The sequence below is a fragment of the Podarcis vaucheri genome (genome assembly GCF_965113315.1).
Source record: "Podarcis vaucheri genome assembly, chromosome: 3".
Taxonomy (NCBI): domain Eukaryota; kingdom Metazoa; phylum Chordata; class Lepidosauria; order Squamata; family Lacertidae; genus Podarcis; species Podarcis vaucheri.
The window spans coordinates 94,220,416-94,233,510 of NC_138761.1; the positions used below are offsets into that span (position 1 = coordinate 94,220,416).

The 13,095-nt window shown below is 43.4% G+C and overlaps 1 protein-coding gene across 1 annotated transcript in view; it reads left to right on the forward strand.

Moving 5' to 3' along the window:
• NBAS (NBAS subunit of NRZ tethering complex) overlaps positions 1 to 7,514 on the forward strand; it is a 199,559-nt gene extending 192,045 nt beyond the window's left edge. Inside the window, exon 52 of the mRNA XM_082218421.1 lies at positions 6,744 to 7,514. Within this exon, the coding sequence (XP_082074547.1) occupies positions 6,744 to 7,019 (276 nt within the window). The 3' untranslated portion in view covers positions 7,020 to 7,514. The remainder of the gene's footprint in view (positions 1 to 6,743) is intronic.
• Positions 7,515 to 13,095: the final 5,581 nt, after the last annotated feature.

Here is a 13,095-nt window from a genome sequence, read left to right on the forward strand (position 1 = left end):
AGAGGACAAGAGTGAAAGGGTGCAAAAGGCTAGTATATATAAGATCACAGATAACAGTCTACAGAGCACTCCAGTACGAGTGCCCATTATATCTAGTTTGTGGCACAGGTCATCATCCATCAAATCTTGATCGCTGCGGTGTAGTATGTTTACATGGTGCCCAGGATGCACAGTTGTGCATGCTGGGGCTGGGCCCTGGAGGGCGAACAGAGCCTACTACACGCCATCTCACCACCAATGCCGATAGAGCAACACCATCCCTGAGCTACTTTGCAAAGCCTCCCAAAGTGGTCCAGGGCCCTGCGCCACCTTGCGAGGCTGAGATCTTACCAGATTCCCTGCCCTAAACGGCCTTGGCGAAGGAAGAGAATTGATGCTAGCTCAGCCGTTAGGAAAGGTGAGCTGAACCCTCTCTGCTTCCCACGGAGCAAGAAAGTGGGAGCGTTCCCTATGCCAATTTAAGCGTTTGGTTGTTTTTGTGGTTTTGTGGTTTTCTTTCGCAAACTCAACCCCTGTTTACATTAAACAGGAGAATCGTAAGTAGCATCTGGAAAGGCAAATCAGAGCCTATTGATTTCCCCGACACAGAGCTAGCACATCTTACAAACACGGCTATGGGAGAGGAAATGCAGTGCTCGCTTGCTGATCCAATGTATTATTTAGCCATTCGTTGCATGATGCTGACAGCTTTATGGATGTTTACATTTAAAAGGATGATGCTGGAAAGTGCTGATGCTGGGGATTCGACAGCTTTTGCCTGCAATAAAAGGACCAGCTCCTTTCCCAGGCTTGTCTGAAATTGCAGAATCCTTGTGTTGTTGCCTAAACTTCTGCAAACTGCCAATTTCATCTTTTTCCCCTCATCAGAAATAAGTAGGCCTTCTTCAGCAATGAATATTGCAAATGAATAATTGAAATAACTCTAGTGTTGCCTGTTTAAGTGGTTTGTGGTAGTGGGATCTAATGTTTGCTTTTAAGAATTGTTTGTCTCTAGGAAAAGACGTACTGGTTTTGCATTTTTATTTTGTTTTTTGAACTTTGATGTGTGAGCGGGAAAAGTTTTAAGATTGATAATATTTCTTTGAGTAATGCTGTGTGGCTTCCAAATTACATATTTAACCCTTCAGACAAGTATTACTTTTCACATTTTGTCCCAATACTACTACTACTAATAATAATAATAATATTTATCAATTTCTAATATTCATAGGAAATGAGATCATTTTCACCATAGATGGTCGCTAGGCAGTTTACAGTACAATTAATAAAACAATCCGTCAATCAAAATAATATGTTTAAAGCAAACAAGAACCACAGATAGAAGTGTTCAGTCAATAGACATCATGATACAACTTACCTAAAATACTTGCTGTAATAGAAATCTCGTCAAGCACCTGCAGTTTAATAGGGAGGAGGCCTAGCCAATCTCAAATGGGAGCGAGTTTCACAGAATCAGGCCCACAATACTAAATGCTCAGCTTCCGGTAGTTACCAGCAATGCTCCTGTGCTGTGGGGGACCCCTAACAGGGACTCCCCCAGTGAGCTAACAGATTGGGCAGGGATATAAGGATCAGACACGCCTTATGGTATCCTGGACCCAAATAAAATGAGAACCTTGAACTTTACCTTGTGAGATATAATAATTATTATTTTATTCATTCATTCATTCATTCATTTCCCACCCATCTGGTTGGGTTTCCCCAGCCACTCTGGGTGGCTTCCAATAGAATATTAAAAATACGATCAAACATTAAAAACTTCCCTAAACAGGGCTGCCTTCAGATGTCTTCTAAAAGTCAGCTAGTTGTTTATTTCCTTGACATCTGATGGGAGGGCGTACCACAAGGCAGGCGCCACCACCAAGAAGGCCCTCTGCCTGCTTCCCTTCTTGCAGTGAGGGAACTGCCAGAAGGCCCTCAGAGCTGGACCTCAGTGTCCAGGCTGAATGATGGGGGTGGAGATGGGTGTGAGCTTTCTGCTCACAGAAGGGTTGGCAACAGAAGACCCCTGTGCACAGAGCCTATTGCACACAGGAGAGGTGAGGGATGATGTGAATGGAGGCTGGATCATGCCCTATGTCTTTATTAAGCATTATCTCTTACTTCCACCCATCTTTTGTAGCTTCTGCAGAGCGCTGTTTCTACACAAAAGATCTGAAAGAAAAACAAAACTTTTAAACACCCTTTTTCATCTAAAGCTAACAAAAAAACAAAACAAAAATCGTTGCTGGCAATGGGCCACTTCTCATAGTATTTTATATTCATTGCCAGAGTATTGAAGGTTACGTTTGACACAGTTGGCTTGTTTTCCAATCAAATTTATAAATATAAAACACTAAAGGAGAACATTTGGAAAATGAAAATGAGCTTTAGCTGCGGATTTCTTATACTGATCCTATGTTAATAAGCTAAATAACAATTACATAGTTCTCCAACTTAATTCTTTTTCTCCTGCATGGGCAGTGGTTTCAGAGCAAACAGCTTTAGCCCAGTTCTTTCTTTGGGAAGCTTTTCAGTTTTTCAGTGATGCCTTTGTCCTTAAGCCTCGCCTTTTCGCTGCTTCGGAAACAGATTTAGCTCTGTGTGAGTTTTTCACATTCACCTGGCTAAATAAATGAGCATCAATTATAGCCCAAAACATTTCCTTCCTGCTGTGCAGAAACATACCTCGCGTGGTGTTGCAGTGGGCACACCATATGTGCAGTGCTCTTGGGTCAAGGCCACCTGAAACTGCAGATCCCTGGCACAATCGTGTGCTTTCAGCATTTAATGGGATTTTGTTGTTGTTTAGCTTGTTATAGTCCTTACCGTTTGCATTTTGTAAGTCTATAAAATCAAACTTAAGGTGAGTGGCAGCTTTCCTATTAATAATCTTAAAAGTTAAGTATTAAAAGATTGGCCCTCAAGACACCTGTTGAAAAGAAGTGGGGGAAATACCATGTGACTCATAATGTTCTAATACCTTTGCATAAAAAGGTAAAGGACCCCTGACAGTTAAGTCCAGTCGCAAATGACTCTGGGGTTGCGGCGCTCATCTCGCTTTACTGGCCGAGGGAGCCAACGTTTGCCTGCAGACAGTTTTTCTGGGTCATGTGGCCAGCATGACGAAGCTGCTTCTGGTGACCCAGAGCAGCGCACGGAAACACCGTTTACCTTCCCACCGGACTGGTACCTGTTTATCTACTTGCACTTTGACGTGCTTTCAAACTGCTAGGTTGGCAAAATACCTTTGCGTATTTGGCCCTTATTTTGCATTTCTGTTCAGTGTGCCTTCCCTACCTCTGCAGCAGTGGGGAACCTCTAGCTCTTGGGCTTAACTAGGCATTTCTTCCCTGGTTGACCTGCAGCATGGTTTGACTCAAGCCACACCCACCTGCTGATCAGCTGATGTCATATGACATCAGGCGTGGGACTGGTAAATGTGCAGGGCCAAATGGTAAAGGAAGTACAGTGGTGCCTCGCAAGACGAAATTAATCCGTTCCGTGAGTCTCTTCGTCTAGCGATTTTTTCGTCTTGCGGCTTAGCAGATTAGCGCTATTAGCGGTTTAGCGGCTATTAAAGGCTTAGCGGATATTAAAGGCGGATTAGCTAAGTGGAAAAAAATCGGAACACTCACAAGACATTTTCGTCTTGCAAAGCAAGCCCATAGGGAAAATCGTCTTGCGAAGCAGCTCAAAAACGGAAAACCCTTTCGTCTAGCGGGTTTTCCGTCTTGCGAGGCATTCGTCTTGCGAGGCACCACTGTATTATGAGCACACTACAAGTCTGCTCCCAATTCGTCATTCCCAGCCACTGGTAGAATCCAATGTTTGTTTCTACTTGGACACCTTTTTTTTGTTGCTCTGTGATGACAGAAAAAAGTGCCCAATTCGACAGGTGCCAAGCAAGACACTAGGGGTCCTTAGGTCCTTCTTTTCCAGCCCTCCAGCCAGATCAGCTACTTTTCCCTTGTCTTAAAGGGCTATTTGCTTGTTTTCTTTTGGTAGCTGCATCAACTAAGAGGCAGGCTGCACATTACATTTGCCAGACAAGAGCAGCCCGCCTCCTGCCTGCTGAGAATTTTTTAGGCTCCCCTGCTGACAAAAAGCAGAGGAAGCTGGAGAGGACTGCAGTCACAGAGAGAGAAAGAAGAGCTTCTGGCTGGTCTGTTATTGTTTAGCTCTCTCCTTGACAGTTAATCTTCCCCTAGGAGTTGAGAGATGGATAAGCAGAAATTATCCACTGGGGAGAGAAATGGGCAAAAACCAATAGTGAATTGGCCAGACACTCCTCTTGCCTGCATGTTTAATTGAGAACTCCTCTGGTTTTCTCCACCTGTCTTTAGTGTAGGCTTCAGAATTATCAAACATCAGAGCCCAGACAGCACATGAATCCAGGATTCCAGTACATTGGCATTCACCTGCTTTTCTTCACCTTTCTGAAACAAAGCTATAATTCCATGTGATAGTAGGGGTTTGTGGGATCATTCCTTCAAATAAGCAAATACGTTGGCACCTCTTCTCTCAGAGTGTCTGTATTTGTTCATTTTTTTAATTGAGTATTCAGGGATCCGAATGCACTCCTAACTCCACTTACCCAGGAGTAAGCATCACTGCGTTCAACAGGGCTTCCTTCTGAGTAGACGTAGTTAGCTTTGCGCTGTTAGCATTTGTGGACACAGTTTGCAAACCTGGGAAATGCTGTCCCCTCCACTGTCATGTAGCTTTCAGATTTTCAATGGATGAAAAGTTAGTGAAACAAAGGAATTCAATCTGAAAGAAACAAATAAGTGGGGACAAAATGAGATTTGCTTTGATGTGACTTAAAAAAAAAGAAAGCTCAGAGTGTGGGGCCCTGCCTGGGGGCGCCAGTGAAGAACTTTGCAGGCACCATGGCACCAGTAGGCATTATGCAACTACTAAAAAGCTAAATAAAAGGTAAATGACCCCTGGACGGCTAAGTCCAGTCAAAGGCCACTATGGGGTACAGTGCTCACCTCGGTTCAGGCCAAGGGAGCCGGTGTTTGTCCACAGACAGCTTTCTAGGTCACGTGGCCACCATGACTAAACCACTTCTGGTGCATGGAGGACTGTGACGAGTGCCAGAGCACACAGAAACACCATTTGCCTCCCCACCACCGCGGTACCTATTTATCTGCTTGCACTGGTGTGCTTTTGAACTGCTAGGTTGACAGGAGCCGGGACAGAGCAATGGGAGCTCACTCCGTCGCAGAGATTCAAACCACTAATCTTGTGATCGGACAAGTCCGAGAGGTTCAGTGGTTTAGACCACAGCGCCACCTGCGCAACTATGCAACTACTATGCTGTACTTAAAGTGGAATTAGCCTGTTTCTTTTGTACAAAGTATTCGTAATGAAGTACCCAACCTTACTTACTCGTAGAATCATAGAATTGTAGAGTTGGAAGTGATCCAAGGGTCATCTAGTCCAACCCCTGAACTGCAAGAATCTCAGCTGAAGCATCCATGAGAGATGACCATCCAACTTCTTCTTAAAAACCTCCCAGGAAGGAGAGTCCACAACTTCCCAAGGGAGACCATTCCACTGTCCAACAGCTCTTACTGACAGAAAGTTCTTCCTGATGTTTAGTCGGAATCTCCTTTCTTGTAACTTGAGGCCATTGGTTAGAGTCCTACCCTCCAGAGCAGGAGAAAACAAGCTTGTTCCCTCTTCCATAGGACAGCCCTTGAGGTCCATCTGATTTGGTGATGTCTATGGTTTGAAGGCTTGGATTCAGGCCATTTTGCAGTAGCTCAAGGGGAAGACTGGCACTGCCTGCCTCCCATTCAGGGGCTGCCCTCCCTGCTGAGCAAGTGTTGCCCATGCATCCAGCTGCTGGGCTGGAGCCCACTCTGTGTTATACACTGAACCATTGAGATAAGACAAGCTGTATTTCTAAATAATTTTCACTGTGGAGTCGTCATGGACCATTGAAGCATTTCTGGCAACTGTGGGGGACCACGGGACATTTCGGCTGCTGCCACCTGAATAATTCTTCCTGCTGTGGCAGTCATCAGAATGCAGAAAGTGGCCACACACTGAGTAGCAACAATATATGTTTATATATCTTTTTAAAACATATGCCAGACAAAGAGGCATTCGCTCCTACTAAACATAGTTGGGTAATTAGTGTTTAATCTGCTGGAGTTGCACTTGTGGATGAGTGAGGTTTATGCAGCATCTTAGAGGGTGGATTGTCTTTTTATGTGCATCTTCTAATGGCTTCTTCATTCATTTTTACCTGGAGGTTGAAAGTGTGCTTTGTTCTGTTTAAAACAAGTGTGGCATTCTGTGAAAGCACCCTGCTAAATCAGCTAACCTTTAAATAAGATATACAGATATGCACATATCAGCATGAGGCCAGCTTTAGTGTCAATTCACCTTACCTAATAGGTTTTGGATAAATTGTAGGGACAGGGCCTGCTGTTCACAAATCACTTAAGCTTGCTGTACTGGCACTCAAACTAGCTTAGTCTGCTGGAAGCCAGTATTGCCACCAACTAATCTGGAAGTCAGCGGTAGCTTGAGGGTTGCAACCTCATGAGCCACTCTTGCAAACACAACAGCTTGTGGGATTAATCTTAAGGGTCCCAACCCTTGTGCAAGGGTATTTTTGGGTGGGCTGACTGGTAAATACGCATGAACACCAACTGCATATTCGCATGATGAAGTTCTGGAGAATTGGACCCAGTCCTTTTTGATAAGATTAGCTTTGTATTGTGTTCTTTTGCCCTCCCGTATAGGCTGATGCTTCCAACTGTGACTCTGAACTTCTTTCCTTGCTCCTGGATGAGAACTTGGTTGCAGACTGCATCTCCACTGTCCTTTATCCTCACCTGATTAATCACTTGTTGGCCAAGCAAGAGGAAGGACGTTGGGATATAGAAGAAATAGCAAAGCAGCTGCAAGGAGCAGGTTTTGTTGCAGAGGCGGGTTCCCTCCTGATGACATATAAAGGAACACATCCTGCACTCCGGACCTTTGGAGCGGCCCTTGAAGCTGTTCGGCGCTGGATTTAAATGGCTACGCCTTTAAAGTTATACTTGGTGCCTGAACTACGTACTACTTTTCAGGTGGAAAGATGTTTCCAAAGAGACATCGCTTGAAAGGCTATCCTTCAAAATAATCATTGCTCCTGTGCATTGCATAAAATCCTGACAATATGCATACTTCCTTGCAGTGTTACCCGTCCTATCCCTAGCTCTTTTCCTAAGTTATAGCCTACATCAGCAGGTTGGAGTGTATTCAGTGCAACCCAAGAATTATATTTGGGTAAAGAAACGTTTTCCAATTCGTGCCACAACGGACAGCAACGATACTCCACAACTTCACCTCCAGTATAAACATATAGATATAAATTAAAGGAGTTGAATAGGACTAATCCCCTCACTTGAAAGAGAGCAAAATGTTCAGGGCATCTTAAGAGTTTGGACTTTAAGCTGTTTGGAAGTTAATTTCTAAATTTAATTGCAATGCATTGTGTTAATTAAAGGCTTTCTTTTCAATCAACTCGAGCTGCTTTTGTTACGTGGCTTCTTCCTTTCTCCAAAAATATAACATCTTGCTGATAAATTGATTCTGCCACTAGATTGTGTACATTCTCAGAAGGCTTGCTCTCTATTATCATTGTGATCATTGAGCACGTAACTGAAGCATTTCTGTTTTCTTAAGGGGGAAGTGCATTTCTTCATTTGCTGTGGGAGCAATAATAGACCTACTTTTGTAGACAGGCAGAAGGCGGAACTCCATCCATTTTCTCTCCATACACAGCCCCAACCTACAGACCTTTAAACGAAAAGTGACTTGGGATGCCCATTCACACAAGCGCTCTGCGACACAATAAGCAATTGGGAACCAAAACTGACCTGGGGGTTGCTCCCACCTGGCAAGCCATTTCTGTCAGTGGCCTTTTAAAAAACATTTTGTTCCCAGCATGCAATCACAGCCTGGAGAAAAAGGAGGGAATTACAATGGATTGGGGAAAATTGTTGGAATTGTGTGGGAAGCCATTTCAGATTATCAGCTTTCTGCACATTTGTTTTTTATGCACACTGAGCAGCAGAGTGCATGTGGGCATCGTGCTTACGGTATTCTGAGCATTTTTGGAAAAAGGCAGTAGTTGAAAAATAAATGGAGATTGGAATGGTCTAAAGTTGAGGGCCACTTTAAATATTTGACTGCGTAATGAGGCTGCCATTATGCACATATGTGGTCCGTGTGACAGGCATAATGTTTAAGAGGCTTTTTTGCTGTAAAAAGCTTGTAACATCCACACACCAATGTAAGCACCAGAAAGGAATATGCAGCCCCTTTATTGAATGCGCCAGCACACATAATAGGAACACCTGCCCCATGGAGTGCCTATGACTCACTCCATCATTAATTAAATGTATGCCATGGAATAATAGTGACCATACTACCAGTTTTATGCTGGAACATGTTTTATAGCATAAACAACCCCCAAAAGCTGTGTGGAGAATGGGCGATACTATTGACCACAAATACAGCATTTCAGCAATCTGTTGTATACCACAAATTTAGGAGGAGGGGAAACATGATAATAGCATTGTAGAGTTGGAAGGGGACACCAGGGTCATCTAGTCCAACCCCCTGCTATGCAGGAATCTCCGCTGAAGCATCCTTTTCTTTGTCAGATAGAAAGTAATGTTTATTTTTGTATACCTCCACTTATATTTGAAAACAATTCTCCTACTTTTTTTTCTTTCTTTTTTCAAACAAATAATCATAAATAAGTAAGAATGAAAATGTGCACCCCACCCCCCGAGACCATTCCATTATAACTATCCAACCTCCCAAAACTTCAGCACCTCTTGTGATGGTTTGACCCCTTTCCATTTTAACAGCACAAATTCTGCAGACAACCTCCATTTCTCCTGCATATTCCCCGTCTTACCTTAATGGCACATGTCCATTTATCATTAATAGCTATATCCTACACAGCTGAAGCATCCTGGCAGATGGCCACCCAACCTCTGCTTAAAAACCTTCAATGATGGAGAGTCCACCGCATTTTGAGGGAGTCTGTTCTGGTGTCAAACCGCTTTTAATGTCAGAAAAGTCTTCCTGATGTTTAGTCGGAATCTCCTTTCTGGTAATTTGAAGCTGTTGGTTCGAGTCCTACCCTCTGGAGCAGCAGAAAAAAACATTGCTCCACCCTCCACATGGCTATCATATCTCCTCTTACCCAGGCCAAAAATGCCCAACTCCCTCAAACGTTCTTCATAAGGCTTGGGCAAGTTCACCTACGGGTCTATAAATCCACAGACGAGATCCTTCGCTGATGAAAGGTCTTGAACCGACGAACCAGAGAAAACAGGAGCAGCTAAAACCAGAGCAGCTGGCAGGCGGACAAAGGGAGATCCCTGGCTGCGTCCTACCTTTAAGGGGCAGACCACACCCCCGGACCAACCCAATTGGCCGGCTAGGGGGTGATGCAGGCGGGAATCCCCCAATCGGGCAGGGGCTGGCCTCCCACCCCCTGTGCACGTGGAGGGACCGTGAAGTCCACAACCCCACCTCCTCCTCAAGGCGGAAGTGGCTTTCTTATAGATTTATAAAATTTATTAATCACCATTCCTCATGCAAGAGTCTCAACGTGTGATCAACAGTCATCAACCAGATGCCACCCTAAGGGCATTTCAGTCACCAAAAAGTACTCCTAACAATAGCATTCAGAATCCAAAGGGCTCCAGACATTATCATTCAAGTGTCAAGAGGTCGTGCCAACATGCATTCTTACTATGCACTGTTCATCCACACAGAAGACACTTGGAATCTCAAGGATCCCATCCCACTAGCTAGGTAAAGGTAAAGGGACCCCTGACTGTTAGGTCCAGTCGTGAACGACTCTGGGGTCATCTTGCTTTATTGGCCGAGGGAGCCGGGCATACAGCTTCCGGGTCATGTGGCCAGCATGACTGAGCCACTTCTGGCGAACTAGAGCAGTGCACGGAAATGCTGTTTACCTTCCCGCCGGAGTGGTACCTATTTATCTAGTTGTACTTTGACATGCTTTCGAACTGCTAGGTTGGCAGGAGCAGGGACCGAGCAACGGGAGCTCACCCCGTCGTGGGGATTCGAACCACTGACCTTCTGATTGGCAAGTCCTAGGCTCTGTGGTTTAACCCACAGCGCCACCCGCATCCCTTCCTACTAGCTAGCTAGCAGTTAAAATGGTCAAACTGCATTCTGTATGGTTCTGGTGCTTTTCTAATGGCACAGATGTGCCCCTCTTCCCAAGGCAACAGCCCAATTCCATATGCAGTTTTGATACTCTGAATAGCCTTGGAGCTGTTTACAAACCACAGTGAGGGGGCAAGTGTATGAAGGTCTTTAAACCACACTTTGTGGACTTTTTTATCTCTTGTGCACCTATGTTATTTGTCGCTATGGGTGGAACAGATGTATACTGTTTAAAAGTACAGGTGCAGCACTGCAAAGAAATAAATGCAAGAATGTTGAATAAATGAGAGACTACGAACCGGGGAATGAAACCTGAGAGGGATTGTAATGAATACAATTGTGCCATCTGCAGAGTACTTGGCAAGAGGAAAGAAAAGGTAAGACTGTAATTCGTGTCGATTCCGAACTGCCGGCTTTAAAAGTCAAGAGGCCCTTCTGGAAAAAAATGTTGCTTTAAAAGCCAGTATATTCTTCAGAATAAAAGGTGGTTCTTGGAACTGGAACACTTCTATTAATGCAGCTTTTCTGATCATTGGGTTATTGCAAGCAAGTTACTGTTCCAAGCACATGCACACACACACACACACGTAAAATTGTGAACTGAATAAACGATGGGGTTCTTTGGAAGCAAAATGCATCTCATGGAAGTTGGAGGGTATCAAAACAATATTTTTTTTATTGCTGGCAATAACTTGGGACATGAAGAAGCGAGATAGCAAGGATCAGCAGCAATGATGGGGACAAGGACTAAGAAAGAGTTCTTTGGGGAACTGGAAAGGCTAGTAGTCTCGGTCACCAGTTACCTCCTAATGTGACAGAAATTCGTCTCAATAACAGACAAGGTACAAGGTGGGAGAGAAAGATCAATACAGTCAAGCTTCCTGTCTCTGTGCTTCATTGAAGCATTCAATGAAATTTCGAGTTTCTCCAGTCATTGTTCAACATGGTCTTGTGGTTTGCGTCAATCCTCTGTATCAAAATCAAGCCGAACAAATTCTAAGGACTATTCTAGTAAATGTAATCACCTGAGTCTCTGCAGGAGTGGATTTGACCTTGTCATCAAAGAATACAGGGTGCGTAATATCAGTAGAGTCAAACACAGCAGGAATGAGAAGGAACCTCCTTTTGAGAACCTCTCAAAAGGTCAAGAGGCTATTGGAGCACAAACTCCTGGGAAGCAACTCCCTCTGGTAATATGCTGTAAATGTAATGTTTTGCCTTCTCTTCCTTAACTTTGGATGTTTTACAATATTATTTGGTGCTCTTTAAGTACTAATCATTACTGAACCAGCTTGAATATGTTTTTCCCTCTCTGTGATATATGAGCACTTTATCTAAATGCAAATCTGGTAATTAGAAATTGCATTCATCTTAATGCATATTTCTGTACGAGGGAGGATCCTTTGTAGACTCATAGGACATCTTATTTATTGTTTGGAGGGTTTTTATTATTATTTCTGCAATATAATTATTGCTACATGTTATGTAACTTATTGCATATCTATTAATCTGCATGATGCATATAATTTTCAGTCCAAAGGAGCTCTTCCATGGTGCTTTTATTGCAAGCATCGGGGCTGTTTTTAGAACACAAGGTCTTTGTATCTGAATCCATAGGAGAAACTGTTCTGCATTGCTCCAATCATACATATAAACATTATTTTGTATTATTATTATTGTTGGCAATGTGTGTACATTTCTTCAAACTCTTTTTCCAGAGTTACAGATTGACTCAAATAATGTGCAGAAATGTAATTTAAAACATGATTGATTTTTTCCCCATTTTAAAAACGCTCAAGGCAATCCCAGAGGCATGGGGTTGGTGTTAGAGCAGCTATAATATGTACTGCTTCTTCAAATGCATAATTTTTTCTCCCCTCCCCACTTCAGATTGCAGTTATGTGAATCAAAGTTTGCAGTTCAACAGCCCTTTTTCAAATGTAGTTGCTGTTCTGTCCCCATTTTTCAGCCTGCAACTCAAGAGGATAAGGATTCCACAACTACAACCAGACACAGAGTCCCCTATAATCCCTGTAGGAAGTAACTGCCTGTTTGTTTGCTAGCTGCACCCTCGGCTAAACAGTTCTGCCAATAAATTTATATTGTTATTTACAGACATCCTGCTACAGTGTTCCTGTTTTTGAAAGTGAAGGTCTTCACTGAATGCTGTTTGAATCCAGTAGTATGCTGTGGAGCTGGTTCTCTGTTACATGCTTTTTGTTGTTGTTGTAATGTGAGTGGAAGCCCATAAACTAGGGCCAGGGCCTTTTCACTACTGGCCCCGACTTGGTGGGATGCTCTGTCACAAGAAACTAGGGCCCTGCGGAACTTGACATATTTCTGCAGGACCTGCAAGACAGAGCTGTTCCACCTGGTCTTTGGTTTGGACTCAGTCTGACCCTTATGTTTCCCTCCCCTTATGGTTTTGATCTATGGGCTACTTTTAAAATGAGGCTGCATTTTAAATTGCATTTTAACCTGTATTTTAAATTGTTTTTGTTTCCCTATTATGTTTTTACTGTAATTTTACTGGTGTTAGCTGCCCTGAGCCTGGTTCTGGCCGGGGAGGGCGGGGTATAAACAAAATGTATTATTATTATTATTTATTATTATAAAACTGTCTTGGTGTGCAAGTGCCAATTCAAGAGCATGGAGAACTGCTATCTGGACATGCAATCATTGGCTGGTTCTCATGTTGCCAAGTCAGTGAATCTATGCTGTGCAAATGCATTGCTCTTAGGTAAATGATCATTAGCACATGATAGCTTTTTTACTGTAATAGAATTAAGCCTGTTTAGATGTAAATGCCCTGAAATGCTGATAGACTGAAGTGGAAGTGGGAGAGTAAATTTTAAATGCCTTCCCAGTTTTACTCAGCAAGTCTCCTGTTTG